This window comes from Cygnus atratus, chromosome 1 (assembly GCF_013377495.2).
Source record: "Cygnus atratus isolate AKBS03 ecotype Queensland, Australia chromosome 1, CAtr_DNAZoo_HiC_assembly, whole genome shotgun sequence".
NCBI lineage: Eukaryota > Metazoa > Chordata > Aves > Anseriformes > Anatidae > Cygnus > Cygnus atratus.
The window spans coordinates 98774035-98790860 of record NC_066362.1 but is presented as its reverse complement, the minus strand read 5'-3'; the positions used below and the strand labels follow the sequence as shown (position 1 = coordinate 98790860).

At 40.4% G+C, this 16826-nt stretch overlaps 2 protein-coding genes across 2 annotated transcripts in view; both read left to right on the top strand.

Annotated features, from left to right (window-relative positions):
- The first annotated feature begins 139 nt into the window (after positions 1–139).
- METTL16 (methyltransferase 16, N6-methyladenosine) lies at positions 140–10568 on the top strand. The gene is given in 10 exon segments (XM_035540634.2): positions 140–370; positions 461–660; positions 1967–2107; positions 3823–3938; positions 4710–4852; positions 5867–5936; positions 7980–8069; positions 8960–9133; positions 9227–9391; positions 9393–10568. Coding segments are annotated over 10 exon segments (1677 nt in total). The 5' UTR covers positions 140–242; the 3' UTR covers positions 9843–10568.
- Positions 10569–11062: 494 nt separating this feature from the next.
- The window catches only part of POLQ (DNA polymerase theta), a 54126-nt gene continuing 48362 nt past the window's right edge, over positions 11063–16826 (top strand). The window contains exons 1-3 of the mRNA XM_050708352.1: positions 11063–11249; positions 13564–13746; positions 15439–15569. Coding sequence (XP_050564309.1) covers positions 11063–11249; positions 13564–13746; positions 15439–15569 — 501 coding nt within the window. The remainder of the gene's footprint in view (positions 11250–13563; positions 13747–15438; positions 15570–16826) is intronic.

Below are 16826 nucleotides of genomic sequence, written 5' to 3'. Positions count from 1 at the left end.
CAATCCACTCCGGGAATTTAAACCCCCACGCGTTATTTGACCCATCCCCTCAAGATGGCGGCTGCCCGCTCCTCCCTCACAGCAGCGCGCGCCGGGCCGCCCCTCCCAGCGCTTCCCCCCGCGGGCCCGCCTTGGTACAGCCCGGCGGCCCGCGGGGCACACTGGGAGCCGCCCGGGCGAGCGCACGGGGCTGTGGTGGCGGGGGGGGGGGGGAAGTCGGCGACCCCCAGCAGCCGGCCGCCATGTCCCTCAACAAGTCGATGCACGCTCGCAACCGGTACAAGGACAAGCCGCCCGACTTCGCGTACCTGGCCGGCAAGCACCCCGAGTTCCGGCAGCATGTACAGACCACCCTCTCCGGCAGGGTGAGGTAGGAGTGGGGGGGCCGGGCCTGAGCTCGGCATGGGGAGCGGCCCGGGGGCTGTTGGAGCCGCTGCCGGCTGTTGTTTGTTGCTTGCAGCCTGAACTTCAAGGACCCCGAGGCGGTGAGGGCTCTGACGTGCACCCTGCTGAAGGAGGATTTCGGGCTGACGATTGACATCCCCCTGGAGAGGCTGATCCCCACCGTACCCCTCAGGCTGAACTACATCCACTGGGTGGAGGACCTCATCGGCCATCAGGGCGCTGACAAGGGTGTGCTGATGCGTGGGATCGACATAGGTACTGGCATAAGGTGCAGCGGTTAATTCGTTGTTTGATGCGAGTGAAAGTAGCTGATGAGATTACTTATGCATCAGTAGCAATGCCTTGCTTTTGAGAAACAAGTCCGAAATGTCACGATGGTGAAGCTGGCTATCCAACCTCATTAGTATTTCATTTGGGCAGTATTTCTCTGCACTAACACAGGGATGACTAGCAGGCAGTTCTTTGGCTCTTTGTGGCCCTGAACTCCCTTGAACGGCTATATTTTTTCTCAACAATGTAATTCTTCAATTCTTTCATTTTTAGAATGGTTTTCAGTAGACAAGCTCTAAGGTTTATCTCGTGTTGCGTGCACAGCTGCTTTCCTTTCAGAACTTTTAAACATGTTAGCTGACTTCAACACATTTGATATTAGGTAGCATTTTCAAAAACAATTTCCATGGACTTCATTGCAGTAGGCGGCTATGCAGAAGAGAGAGATCCTTTAAGTTACCTAATTGGAAAAAGTTTGCAGTCAGTTTTGATATTCTAGTTCAGAAGAACCAGTAGGTCATCCAAGAATAACATAAGGAGCTCTGGAAATAACTGTGCGTGCTTTTGCAAGTTTACTGATTTTTTTTTCTATGCTTCAATAAGTCCATATAATAGTAGTCTCCTGCTATACCTCTGAACTCTGTTTTTGTAATGTTGAGATATTTATTCTCTTTACTTGTGCCCATTAACTTTAATCCTAAGTTTGACTGTCACTGATAATTGGACTGCCAAGATGTGCCATGCTTTTTAAAAGAATTCATGATGTGCTAGAATATATTTTTCTTTGTTAGCAAATTTTATCTGTCTATTTTTTTAAGATATCTTAATTGACACCCTCTTTATTGTTTTAGGCTTTAGGGAAAAAAAAGTAATGTAACAGGATATATGTGTGGTTGCTGTATGCATCAAAGTAAAATTATTCATGATAAATAATAGAAAAATGCAGAAGAAAAATATTTTTGTGATTTTTTTTAAAGTAAAACAATATATTTGGCTCTCACAGTATGAATTAATCATTGTCGAATAACAGCTTAAGAAAATAAGTTGATTGTTTACTAGAAAACTTAATCCAAATAGCGTTGCAGTGTTCTTTATTTAAAAGCGTGTCTTTGACAATACTGTGATTTAAATAAAGAAAATAGTTTGTTAAATAACTGAGTAATGGGTGATAAGTGGTCAGTGTTTTCTTGAAATTATTTCATTTTGTTGTAAAAAGTACATAGTTAACAGCTATGCTGTATGTAATGCCAGAGACTTATTTTCCCTTTTTCATGGCTTTTTGCGTCCTCAGGGACAGGAGCATCTTGCATATACCCATTGCTTGGATCAACTTTGAATGGCTGGTATTTTCTTGCAACAGAAGTGGATGATATGTGCTTCAATTATGCCAAGAAGAATGTGGAACAGAATAACTTGTCTGATCTTATAAAAGGTATGATGTAGTAGTATATGTACTAACATACAAATATTGTGACCTATTTTTCTGCCATGTTCAGTGGCTTATCAGAGTTAGTATTCTTGCCAAATAACATGCTCTGTTGTTTTTACTGACACAGAGTGTTTACTAAGGTCCACTTATGCTTAAACCAGAAAGTCACGGCTTGTGTAAAATGGAAAGTGTGGATAAAGAACTACTCATCTTTACAAAAATCTGAAAGTTAAGCTTTATCCTAGATGGTTTTTCTCTCTTCATGTTTTTTCTGTTATTGAAGTATTTCTTAAGAGTTCATGCTATTTCTGCTGCTAGGAGTTGCTCCCCTCAAATAATTCTCATGACAGTGGTACATATTATTGCTTGTACAGAGAGTAAGGCCTCAGACCTCATTTCTGAATGAGGTCTTAACAATGCCTGTCGTAGTAGTAGAATGCAAGAGGATGCAAAAATTTCTGTGGGAGCTCTATGCACAATAAAGCCGGTCCATTATTCAGCTCTGAAATAAAAACTTTGGTTCTGCTAGTTTTTGGAACATTTTTACCCAAATGTTTTCCTCTTGGCCTGTCTTCCATGTCAGTCTTGAAGATCCAAGTCTCGATGTGGGGAACAATGGCAGTATTCTGTTATGGCTGTTAGCATTCTCAGTGGTGTTGTGGTGTTTCACTTTACTGGTAAAATCTCTGGCAAAGGGAGATATCTCAGGTGAAGCTGTAGTGCCAAAGGTGATAAGCTGGAGTGACTGACTGACTGCTGTTGACCAGAGCTACAGGCAAAGGAGTTCCCCTGAGGGCATCTGTATGGAGCTGCAGCCTCCAGACTACCCACCCTGCAACTTCTTAACTCCTGGATCTGAATTGTTCAGCTAGAGTTGATGTGCTACTGTAGTCAGTAACTTGTTTAGCAAGTCATTTTCCAGTCAGACTGAAAATCATTCTGTGTCTGTTTTTTTTTTGCTCCGAATGATTTTTGTCATGTTGTAAGAGACTGTCTTGAAATTTTTGCTAAACAGCTTGATTTGGAGATCATGTCGGAATATAACCTGTATTCTTCTAACTTCAACGGAAGAGTTAATTCAGCAATAGTAAAACCAGCAGTAATGTAGTGATGATTTACTAATTGTATCATAGTTTTTTTATTCCCAGAGGAAAAAGTAAGTAATGTTTTTTAGGCTGAAAGTGAAATACTGCTGTCAGTAACATTCTTCCAAAAGGAATCTTTTCTATATGTGCAAAACAGGAACTGATAATCCTGGGGATTAATTGTAAATGCTAAAGCTTCAAAAACAAACAAACAACAAAAAATGTGGAGTTCTGTGTGTATTTTATTGGAATGGGATGATGTGCAAAATTTATTGTCTAGTTTAAAAAAACAAACATCAGTACCCTGTATATAATGGTAAGTCAAGATATTGTCATAAATTTGAACTCTGATAGCTTTTAAATTTGTAGTTGTATCTGAGAGCTCGGTGTAACTCATGCAGTTCCTATTGTTTTAAACACTCATGTCTCACATTACTACTGTGTAATGCTTAAAAGCTGTTTAAATGCTAATCCTTAATTTAGTCTTTATTTGCATGCTGATGTGTTTTTTTTGTAGACTGTATTGTTAAGTGCAGTTTTAATACAATATATTGTTTCAAGAAACACTGAAACACAAATGGCATGCTAGATAAAATACAAAGTTCTGTACTGACTACATCTGTTTTCTATTAGTGGTTAAAGTACCACAGAAAACTCTTCTAATGGATGCACTGAAAGAAGAATCTGAGATCATTTATGATTTCTGCATGTGCAATCCCCCCTTTTTTGCCAACCAGCTGGAAGCGAAGGTAAGCTAGCAAACTAATGCAAGTACTTACTCCAGTGTTCAGTGAGTGGGAGGATAACAACAATTTAACAACTTCTCTTGGGGAAAGTTCAGTGGAAAATCCCAAACCATTACAAAATAACATTGAAGTTTTCTCCTTTCCTACCCTCCTTGCCCCAAAGGAATATTGAAAAACTTAACCACTACCCTATCTGAAGTGAAGGGTGAATAGTAGACTTTTTTCCATGAGTTCTTGCCATCTTATAGAATTAGTTTAGAAAATAGGCAGCTACTAAATCTGAAATCAAGGAACCATTATATAATGGTGTGGAGGAATCAGTTTTTGGGAGTTGTGCCTATCTATCTTTTTTTTGCTTAGTGATTTAGGCAATATCATACAGCACAGAGCTGTTCTTGCAAAACTCAGTGCATACAGTCAGAAACTTAATTCTGTAATATGGGTCAGTAGAAAAAAAAAATACAAGTGTGAAATTAAATGATGTAGGTTGCAGTTGTGTAGATGCATGTAACCAGCATGTCTTTTGTATTGCAGCCGCATATTTCAGGTTAGCAGGGTACTGGTGTGTGACAAGTAACTTACCTATTTTTGAGATTGAAAGGAAGTCACACAGGCTTATTTTGAATGTGTCTTTGTCTATTATCCATGGTGGCAATGTGGGGGAATAACCAGAGGTGGTGGCACTTGCTACTAACTAAAGATTGAGGCAGGATGCAGTGTACAGAGAAGCCTAACACTTCATTACAGTCACTTCAACTGTTTGTTCTTATCCAGGGAGTAAATTCTCGAAATCCACGGCGTCCTCCTCCAAGTTCTGTAAATACAGGAGGGATTACAGAAATCATGGCCGAGGGGGGAGAGCTGGAATTTGTCAAAAGAATTATTCACGATAGTCTACAACTGAAAAAGAGGTTACGGTAGGTGTTTTTTTCCAGTTAAACTTTTATCTGCTGTTTTGGTTGAAATAATGTGAAAGTGATATTTTAAGTAAGGAATGTAGCTGTGTTATCTGTTTGGTTTCTTTAATGATACATACACATCAGTAATTTAGTCTCAGTTTATATAAAATTAATTGTTCCTGAGCATCAAACAATTACTGGTCGATATGGGATATATTTAAAGGCAGGAGGCAAAAAAGCCTGTAGAAGTGACAGTTGTAGCTTGCAGCTCAATTAGCACATACGTTTGCTGAAGATAGTCAGTGTTTATTCTTAGGGGCTTCTGGGATAGGAGGTTTTATGTCATGTCTAGTAAACTGTTCATTGCTTAGAAGCTTCTGTCTTTTCATGGTTGAATTTTGGTAACTCTGCAGCTTTACCTACTAAAGGGCACTGTTGTACTGAATGCTATCTTGGGTGAACATAAGCTGAAATAAAAACCATAGTAAGACTTCTTTTGAACAAGAAAAACAGATGGCATGTCTTCATTTTTTTTCCCTGTTTCTTTTTTTTCATTCCCCTCGTGAAATATGGGTTAGGTGATGGGGACCCAGATAATGAGTTATGAATAAGCGGAATTGGTAGTCAGTAGGTCTGCTGCTTAGGCAAAAATGCTTATCAGTAACTGAATATTCCTTTTCAAGCTGATTCACACTCCAAAGAAAGTGGAGAAATTAAATTATTCTAATGGGCAATATCTTCCACATAAAGTCACTCTTTGAGACATGATTCTTGGCTGTTTAGATGCTGTTTCAATATTAGTCTTACAGCATTTTCTAAAAGACAGGATTCCCCTCACCAGTCTGTCTTTGCTTCTTCTATCCTGATACATGTTGTACTATGTCCTAGTCACTGTTTAGGAGTGTAATTTTGTTCTTTTGTTTTGTTTTTAAATCTTCTATTGTTTGTGCAGATTTCTGATCCAAGTTGTCCTTTCTGTTATTTTCAGTTGATGTATGTTCATAAAACACTTTATTAATATATTGTCTGCAGATGGTACAGTTGTATGCTGGGAAAGAAATGCAGTTTAGCACCATTGAAAGAGGAACTTCGAATCCAGGGGGTAAGTTTTTATAAAGTCTTGTATATGTTCAATTCAATAGACACTGTGTTCCAATGTGTGTGTGTAATTATTATTGAATTATTTTTTTGAATAATTATTTACAAGAAAAAAAAAGTGATTCCTTGTTAGGCAAGCACTCAAAGCAGTTGAGATTTAATTGCTGCAGGATCAAAGATGATAGATAAATTGTGCTCTGTTGTCTTCCCTTTTTTTTCTCCTGTTTTGTCTTTGTCATTTGTAGAACTGTCTTCATTCTTTGAGAACTTAAAGGGCTTCTGTTTTAAAACAGTCTTAACAAAGTTGTTGTAAACATTTTTTGCTTTCTTTCCTTTTAGCTAGCATGCAATCTATGTATTTGGTTGACAAAATAAATTGTAACATTTATTTTTAAAGGACACGTAGTTTTATTCATTTAATTCACTAACAGTTGAAACTGGTGTTAGTTGACAAGAGAACTGGAAAGACCCGGAAAAGGCTGAATGAACTTTGGTTAGAGAAATAAGTCTCATGTCCTCTTTCCTATACGTTGAAGAGCTTGCTGTTACTAAGGCCTCTGACATCCTCCTAGTACTTTTTCTGAGCTAATACTATAACCTCCCCATTTAAAAATTCCTGCCTTGCTCTGACAAATATTTTGCAACATAGCCTTTTCTCACTGAATCACCTTTTGAATGTTGGAATAGTTTCATCAGTGAACTGAAGGATCCTGCTCAACCGATACATACAGTTTAAAGTTAATTACCAACTTTTATGTTCTGTCATCGTTTTCTCTGTGGTCAGTTGGGGCACCAAGTAAAATGAAACCTTGGGCTAGTGATATCTCATGCAAGAAGGGTGTGCACAGGACTTTTTTATGGCTTGCTGGAGGTAGCATAGTCTTTTATGATTTCCCCTACACAGAAAATGAGTATGAGATCTCTCCTTGTGTATGTATGGTGGGGAGTAGAAGGAAGGAGAATGCGTGGTGAAATCAATTATCAGAAAGAAGAACTACAACCCATAGAGAACCCCTAAGCTCAGTGCAAAAAGCAAACACTGAACTAGGCACCAAATTTGACGTATCTGACTTTCTTCCCTATTCTTGTGTTGTTTGCACCTCAGTGAAGTGAGAGAAATCCTTGCCAACCATGTACAGAAAAGCTGAGGTTTTGTTTTTGTATTCTTGATATTACCAATTTAATTTTTTTCATAATCTCTGTTGTAATAGCATTGGTATTACGTTTGTTTCAACCATGCACATGCTATTTTGTGATTCAGGTTAGAATGTGGCATAAGTGTTCTAGGAAGTCCAATCTTGTTCAGACTGTCTTGATGTTTGCTGTATTTATTGGGAATTTTGATAGAATTAGAAATACAAACGTGGGAAAAGTTCTAGGATAGAGATTTTTCCTCTTTTTTTTTTTTTTTGAAGGCAGTTCTCAAAAGTAAGATTTCTATTTTGCTGTGTAGACCTGGGGCTTATGCTCTGGAGCTGATGATACTTCAGAGTGAGCTGGGATTGTTGATATTTATCCTTGCTATTATATAGCACGTTTTCAAAACCATACATAAATGCCTTACAGCATATGTGGAAAGGACATTTAAACACTATCATTGGATCTGAGTTTTATGTTTAAAGACAGTGTAAGTTCAAACTTGATTTTTTTTGTCAAAAGAGAGAGAAATGTTTCTGAGCACGTTTCTGCCATCTGCAGACAGTGAAGGGCTTGGGTTCCCAGCCCTTCGTTGCCTTTGTTCTGTGTTCCTTTGCTACAATAATGGGTTCAGCGTTCAAATGTGGAACAGGAACAGGTCCTGAACAAGGAGAAAGGATGTGTTTTGCCAGAGCGCAGATGTGTGCAGGATCACATACTGATGTGCAGTATGAGACTGGGTACTGACCAGCTTTAAGTGGCATTAACATCTATGAACTACGCCAGAAGGAATCTCCATTCCTGTCACAAGAAAGCAATTATGCTAACTTCTTTTTGGTTGAAAATGTGCAGAATAGAACAATGTTATTTGTTGATATGAAATGAGGTTTTATATTGCTGTTTTACATAGGTTCCTAAAGTTACTCACACTGAATTCTGTCAAGGACGCACCATGAGATGGGCACTGGCATGGAGTTTCTATGATGACGTACAAGTACCTGTAAGTAGCTTGATTTTGGTTGGTTTGTGATTGTCTGTGCCTCTTATTTGAGGAAGTGCCTCATGGACTGTGAATGCACCTGCTGTGAAACAAGCTGTTCTTCAGAATGGAATATTGATAGGCTGGGCTGTGTGGACAGTGGGATTTCTGACTTGGCTCCCAGTCTGTTAGCTGGTGTTTCTGACAATTCATGTATGACCTGTGCTTAGGGAGGAAAAAAGAAGCCTGCAGGGAATTCCTTGTTTGTTTCAGTGAAAGTAAGGGTCACTTGTAAGACAATTCAAAAAGCTGTTTAGTAATATTAAAAATATACTAAGGTTTGGGCTGGATTTGAACTTAAAATTTCCCTCTGAGAAATTGTTTTTAATTTGCCGTATAGATTCTGTTACCAAATAGGTAGAAACACATTTAGCTGCTTTAGACCTGCCTACGTGATTGTAAATGGAGCCTGTTGACTTTCACTAAGGTGGGCCAGTTGCTTTTTGTTGAGCACGTACTGCAATACCAACCTTAGAGAAGATCTTCCAAGTAAACATTCAGTGAACTTGGATCATGATGTGCGTCTTGGGAATAGAGGTCAGGTGTGGATTCACCAGAGCAGTCACACTTTATCAGTTCACAGAGGGATAACACTTTGAAAGAACCAGTAAAGCTTTTTGCCTAACGTCTGAAGATAAAATCCCTCCCTCTGTCCATCAGGCGAGCATAAAGTACATGCCCCTGTCAGAGGTTTCTAATAACTCTTTGTAGTGAAGTGAAGCACAGGCTTTGTCAATGACAATTTAGTGGCTATACTCTTAATCCACATGTGTTCTGAGTACAAAAGTCATCCCACTAATATTGCATAGCATTGTAACTTTCTGGTGTTATGCTGGTTTTCTTTCTTCTAGTCACCTCCCTCTAAAAGAAGAAAATTAGAAAAACCTCGGAAACCAATTACATTTACGGTCTTGGCTTCTACAGTCAAAGAGTTATCCACCAAAGCTGCAGCTATGGGCTGGGATGCTGTAGAAGCCATTGCTGTTGTTAGAGCCTGGGTAGAGAAGATTCTTGCTGATCTGAAGGTAAAATATTAAGTATTAGATGTTAGAACAACATCTTACGTTAAAGCATAACTCTGAATGGATAGTATGAATTTCTGCTGTCTTCTGCAATAGGTTCAGCATAAGCGTGTTCCCTGTGGAAAAGATGAAGTTAGCCTGTTTGTGACTGCCATTGAAAACTCCTGGATTCATTTGAGGAGAAAGAAACGAGAGAGAGTAAGGCAATTACGAGAACTTCCTCGAGCTTCTGAAGATGTTCTTCAAGCAATGGAAGAGGAAAAAAAACGGCCAGAAAAGTGTGAGCAACAGTTCAGACTGTGAAAAACCCAAGACTGAAGACTCTGAAACAGGGTTTATGGCACCTGATGAGGATGTCCACTTGACCGCAGGTGACAAGCTAACGGAAGAATCTGCTGACAAAGAACATAGTGAGCATGTGGAGGAGGAGGAGACAGAAGCAAAGCAGGCGGAAATGTCATGTAACAAAGGTTCCAGTAATGCAAAGGAGGAACTTCAGCCTTCGGAGGAAGCTAGCAATCCAGCAGTTGAAAAAGGGCAGAGTCCCAAAGAAGCTAGTAGATGTTTTCTTTTTAAGTGTTTAATGAATGTGAAGAAAGAAGGAAATGATGTATTAGTAGAAATGCACTGGGTTGAAGGACAGAACAGAGACTTGATGAACCAGCTGTGCACATACTTAAGGAACCAAATTCTTAGACTAGTTGCTGGTTAGCCCTTTTTCCCATTTTGGTAGAATGAGTCCTCAAATTTTGTAAACTTTGTAATGGTCTAACATTTTCAGTCAGCAAAAAAAAATTCCCCTTCAAAATTAGTAAAATGGAGATATTTTAAATATATTTTTTTAAACTTGCAAGGAGTACATGAAGTATCACTTCATGTCCAATGAAATGCTGGGAAATAATATCTCTTGTGCTTCAGTTGTAAAACAAAATGTTACAGTGCAACATGTCTATGCTGTGACCATTTCAAATATCAACAGTGCTCATTCTGGTCTTTTTTTTCTGATGCAAAAGATATATATATTGTTACCAAGTAGGAATCTTTACTGAAACATTTTCTTCAATGTTTTTCATACTAATGCAGGAAATTGTTACCTGCCTTGGGAATTGCCTTCTGCAGCTGAGTCCTCAGCAGAAGGTTTAAGTATGCCTCATAATGCGTTTACCTTTTGGGCTACAGAGCAGCAAGATGGGTATATCCTCCAAATGATGTCAAATCATTTAAAAAATCACTTTAGAAACACGATATGATGTATTTTTCTGGTGTTTGGGCTTTGAAACACTGAAGAACTCACTGTAAGTGAGCATCTGTTTGTATAAACTTCATTTTAATGACTAAATATTGATGTCACTGGAGAGGTTAAATTAGTTGTACACTTTCAGAATCTGAAGAGATTATTTCTGGCTAGGTGACTTATTAAAAACATAGAAGGCAAGTCCGTTTGTGCTATTCTGTGCTCATCTTTTCAGCCTGTTTTATGCAAGGATGTTGAGCCCCACAAGGTAAGCCTGTGTGCGTGTGACACGCTTGTTATTCTGAAGCAGACTGCACTGTCTTGCTTCGTTAATTACCTCCACCTTCCACTTGTACAACATGAGTAGCTTACACTCCTCAGTGTCGCTTAACCAAAGCCTTTACATTTCCAAAAAGAAAACCAGTAGTCAGCGATTAGGATGGAGGAAGAGTAATAAAAACAGCATCATTGGTTTAAAAGCAAGTTAGTGTCATCACCTTCAAAACGAGTGTGTAGAAATACTGGAAGAATCTCAAGTCCCACTTGAGTACAGCTTGACAAAACTGTTTGGGGCATGTCAGGAAGAGACAAAAGGTGTCACTGGGATGGAATTCGATTTGGGGGAATGGACGGGAAGAAAAAAAACCACCTCAGGGAGCTGCCAGCTGCCGCCGCTGGGGGCAGAGGCCGCCGTTTGAATGGCGCGGCGGGAAGATGGCGGCGCCCCCGCTAACGGCGGCGGGGCGGCCGCTGACCGCGGGGCCGGGAGGGGGGCACCGCTCGGCCCCCAGGCTCCCGGCACGGCGGTGCTGAGCCCCCCGCCCGGCCTCCACCGCTCCCTGCACGGCAGCGGCGGCTCTCCAGGTAGCGGTGGGGGGCAGCGGGGCTGCCGGCGGCGCGTGGGGCTTGTGGCCGTCCTCAGACCTCGGGCAGGGCCGGGGGGAGCGCCCAGCGCTGCCCCGCTCTCCCTCAGAGGGAAGGGAAGGGGCTGCGGCTGGGGTGCACGCCGGGGCCAAGGGGGGTGGGTTGTGCAAATGGGGCTCCGAGGGGCTTCCTCGGCTCCGTGCTGCTGGGGAGGGAGGGAAGGCGGCTGAAGGCGGGCACGGTGCTCGTTCAACGGTGGGTCCTGTTCTTGGCTTGGCCTCTAGGTGCTGCCACAGCACAACGATCGATACGGTCTGTATTCGGCGTGTGCAGGGAGGTTCGCCTATCTTAAGTTGATTCAAGAGCACAAGAAGCTGGTGAAATGTACTAGATCTACAAACATCGCATTATGTGTTCCTGTATAGTGCTCTGATACCTGCAAATGCAGGGGAGCGTGGTAGTTTTTCATGACATCTCACTTATATGTGTAGTGTGTTTACACAGCGGCTCGTAACTTCATCTCTCGCAATGTTTTTGTCACTCTAAATGATTTACATCTCCCAGCCTCTTCTGCAGTCAGGTAGCATCTTCTCCCCAACGTAGCTATGTGCTGCAAGATGCAGTTTTGTCAGCTCCTGTGAATGGAGCTGAGCAAGGTGATGTATGGTATCTCCTTAGGACACCTCCTCCAAGAGGATTCAGTTAAGTGACACTCGTGTGTCCGCCTGACCCCAGATTCTGGAAGGGTTTTCCTTCAGATGTGTCTAAATGCCCAGTGGTTTAAATCCAGCAATGTGTCTCATCCTCATTTTGACTTTCTTAGCATTTTTCTAGTAGGTAACAGAGGTTAGTGCAGTGGTACACTTATATATAGGTCTTCAAAACTTGTTTCTTAAGTCACAAGTTTTGAAACTCATGTTCAGTGCTAATCTAACGATATTCTTCCAAAGCTAGAATCATGTAATCCTTTACTCATGCTGTCTTTTACATGTAGTTCACTGTTTTTAACTTTAGGAAAGAAACTTGAGATCCCTTTGTGCATTCTGTTTGACTCTTTTATACAGTTACAAATCCTAATTTTGCCATACGAGTGGCAGTTAAGGATAGACAAACCCGATCTCCTTTAAATGCCCCATGGGAAGCCTGTTCTCCTTGTGGCATACTGTTGTTCACTTCCAATAGTGCTGAATGTTTTGTTCAGTATTTGTATAGTGTTTTGATTATTACAGAGCTAAGCCATATCATCTTCTTTATGTATTTGTGCACAGGAGATGGTCAAGTACCAGTGATAGCTAGGTTGGGGTTAACCTCAGGAAGGTAGTTGCAGTTTTTCATATGTTGAATGTAAGTACTAGCATGCATAAGCAGCCAGTATTTTTCTCATCTAGCTTGCCCTTCCACTGTTATGACAATGGTGGAAAATTTCTTTTAGATTTTTTCTTTTGAATGTGCTAGTAGAAATTGGTACAGTAGAGTCAGTACACACACTTACTTGTTTTTCAAATAGCTTTGATGAGGTCTTTTGCAAAATGCTGCTATGGGAACTAAGCAGTTGTGGATGATAGGGGAGGCATCTCTGTGGATCAGAAATCTGTTTTCTGTCTCAGATGAGGAAAAGGACAAAAGGTTTGAGATATCCTAATGATTTGGAAAAAAGGTGAACCAGGGATGAGGCAATATTTGTAGCCAGCACAAAGTTATCTAGGGTTATAAAGACGAAATAAGCAGAAAGGAACTTAATTAAGCTAGAGGAACTGGCAATGTGGTAAAGATACTAATCAGTGTTGAAAAACAGAAATTACATGCATTGAACATCGTAGCTTGAGCTGCCTGTTTGTTTTATGTTAGTTATTTTATTTCATCTGTAAAGCAAAAAAAGAGCCTGGGCAGTTCTATAATCTGCGAGGATTACTGAAGGGTCAGTAGCAATAATCTAAAAAGGAAACAGTCTGAGTAAGGATGAGATGGCAAACACTCTGTAATGCTGTTACACTAATCACTGCTGAAATTCTGCTTGAGTCTGTATTTGGTCATGGCTATTCTGTCTCAAAAGCAAATATCAGAGTGAGAGTTTGGTGAAGAAATTATTTGAACGTGGAAAACCTAATACGAGGAGAAATTGACAAGATGATGTCAGGAGATAAGAAGGATAAAACATTCATAGGAAATATTGAAAAATACGGGGGAGATAGTTTCTTGTTACCTTTCCCCACAATACAGAGCTTGTAAAGAGGTTTGACATTCGAGTATCTGACCTAAATGATGACCTCAGATTGAAGGAGGATACAGGATGATACTATTTGTTTGTTTGTTTTTCCCCTCTTTCCACTCAAAGGCAAATATCAGCAGGTAAATGTTCCTGAAGACCAAGCAGACAAGTTACTTCTTGCAAGCTGGGGTCTTCCGAAAGCAGTTCTGGAGAAATATCACAGTCTGGGAGTAGTGCAGATGTTTGAATGGCAAGCAGAATGCCTAATGCTCGGACAAGTTCTGGAAGGAAAGAACCTAGTTTACTCAGGTATGCAAACATCTCACAGAAATGATCTCCCTGACTTTCCCAGCGCCATTCACAAGAACACGTTGCTACTGAATGATGCCGATCTGGCAGATAAAAGGTCAAGATCCTCTTTATTCTGGAGAGAACCTGTTAGGAGAAAATTTCTCTTTTCTGTTCCATTGCCATACCTCAGATCTGGCTCGACGGTCTCCTTCCCAGATGTGAGGAGAGATTTTCTTTTCTATTTTCTCTGTTAGTGTTCCTTTAGAAACTGATAATTAGGAGTCAGTTAATGATGACTCTGTCTTTTATTACAGACTAGGTCAGCCAGGAACTGAATGATACCAGCAAAAGTAGATTTAAATACTTATGAAAAATTTATTATCTATTTTTTTCAGTCCCTTCATCATTTTTCTTAATCTAGTTGGGGTGCAGGGAGCAGAAGAAGCAGGACTGGTGAGCTATAAATTTGTGGGAAACACCAACTTAGGTGTCTACTCTACATGCGAAGAAGGTCACAGAGCAGCAGTGGGGGCATGAACAGCTTAGAAGTAGGGGCAGGGTGATTTTCTTAGGCTTTCATCTGAGTTTTATTGCTTGGTTGCAGAGGACATTGGGCCAGATTACTGAGTAATGCCTATGCCCCACTATGCTGCACGTCTTCCACAGTTCTCATGATATCATAGTCCACATGATACCCTTGTTTCTAAATTGGAGAGACATGGATTTGATGGATGGACCACTTGGTGGGTAAGGAATTGGCTGGATGGTCATGCTCAAGGAGCTTTGGTCAATGGCCAAGTGGAGATCAGTTAACGAGTGGTGTTCCTCAGGGGTCAGTATTGGTACCAGTGCTGTTTAATGTCTTTGCCAGTGACATCGACAGTTTGCTGATGACACCAAGCTGTGTGGTGTGGTTGATACCATTGAGGGAAGGGATGCCATCCAGAGGGACCTGGACAGGCTTGAGAGGTGGGCCTGTGCCTGCAGGAAAGCTGGGGAGGGACTCTTTGTCAGGGAGCATAGTGATAGGACAAGCAGTAATGGCTTTAAACTAAAGAAGAGTAGATTTAGACTAGGTATTTGGAAGAAATTCTTCACTCATAGAGTGGCAAGGCACTGGCACAGGTTGCCCAGAGAAGCTGTGGATGCCCCATGCCTGGAAGTGTTCAAGGCCAGGCTGGATGGGGCTTTGGGCAACCTGGTCTGTTAGAAGTCTGTGCCCGTGACAGGAGGGTTAGAACTAGATGGTCTTTAAGGTGCCTTCCAACCCAAACCATTCTATGATTCTCTGGCAATGATAGATGGCAACCAGCAACATTCACCAAACAGGGCAGGGCAAATACATTTAGGGGCTAGGTCAGTAAGATGGTGGCTAAGCTCTTCTTTCCAACCAAGAGACTGTAGTCTTCTTTTCTTTTTTCTTTTTTTTTCCCCTCACTTGCTTATTTCTGAGCTGTTGTTGCTTCCAAAGCAGAGATGAGAGCACAAACTGTGGTTGCAGAGTGGAAGAGAATAGAAGAGAAATGCTTTGCAATCCTCTTGACCCTTTATTGGGGTAACTACAAATGTAGTTGTGACTGTGTGAGATGGGAATCAATTGAAGAGCCTTGCCCCAAATTCTCCTGGTTTTCTGTTCCATTTTTATGATGCTTATTCTTTGGATTTTTTTTTCTTTAAAAATTAATAAAAAAAATAAAATCCATTTTTCAGCTCCTACCAGTGCCGGAAAGACTCTTGTTGCAGAATTGCTCATTCTGAAGCGTGTCTTGGAGACCCGTAAGAAAGCTCTTTTCATCCTTCCCTTTGTCTCTGTGGCCAAGGAGAAGAAATGTTATCTGCAGGTAAGTAACATGCAAAGAGAGGAAATGTCTGGCTTATAGTTGTTTTTTAAAATGAAGTTTTTGCATGGATTTGAGGGGAAAAAATAATAATGTTGCAATATTATTTCAGAAATGAATTGTAGTAGAATGAGATCAAATTTTAAATTAAGTTTGAGAGATAAAAAAAAGATTTAGCCCAAAAGGGAAATTTCTAAAAATAAAATAAAACAAATAATTAAGGAGTCGATTAAAACATTTTATTTTTGAGTGTTACAGCATTGTTATTTGCATGCATTAGCAGATTTTATAATATGCAAGCTTAAAAGGGGTTTTCTAATTAGAAATTGTGTCTAAAACACTGCAAAGGGGAGGTGTCAGCATAATCAGAAAGAAACTTTATTTTAGCTTTCCTTTGGGTGTTCCAGCAGAATTTTGTGCTTTTGATTTCACTTGGCTAAAAATATGTTCTGACAGAATGTAGGTATGTCTGGGCTTCCTCATCTCAGATATTTAGAAACAAAAGTACAATGGAAGCAGTCTTTTTAAAACAAACAATTTTTTTCTGAAAGGTGTTCGTATCAAATACTGTTTCCATTAGCTAATGTGCCAAAGAAAAATTAAGACAGGCAAGAACAAAATCAGTGGGTATTTTTGTTATAGTTTCTGACACTTAAGATATTTTGTATTTTATCAAACTGAGATGGCACCTTTACCTTGTAAATTGCTAGGAAATGTTACCAAGTGCAAAAGCTACTTTGTAGTGTTTGATAATAGAGGAAAGCTTTTTCTTTAATCTTGTAAAGCTGGAAAGTTATCCATGCTGTGTTCTGCTACTTCTGGCCTAAGGTTTGGCTTTAGCTGCACACACTTGGAATCGTGTAGTATCCTACCCATCTGCTTCTAAATATTTGTACCTTTTGTTAATGCAGAGCATAATGTGCCAAAGCTTTGGCAATGTGGTAATAATACTCATTGGAAGAAAAGGAATCACTCTTTTTTGACTTTCAGCTGGGAGATGTGATGTTTCTGTATTTAAGGCCCAACATTTGGCTTTTGCCCCAGACTTTTCAGGAGCAAGGCTTCTTTGTAGATAACACACTGGCATTATAAACTGTTGCGCTGTTTGTTCTCTGAACTTAATATTAAATTATGCTTTCACATGTGACGGTGTTCACCACCTCTTACTCAGTTATGGTTACTTTATCCTGCAATGTGTACTGTATGGCTTCTGCTTTGGAAATGAAAGAAATGACAGTGGTGTGTGGGGTAATTAGTAAT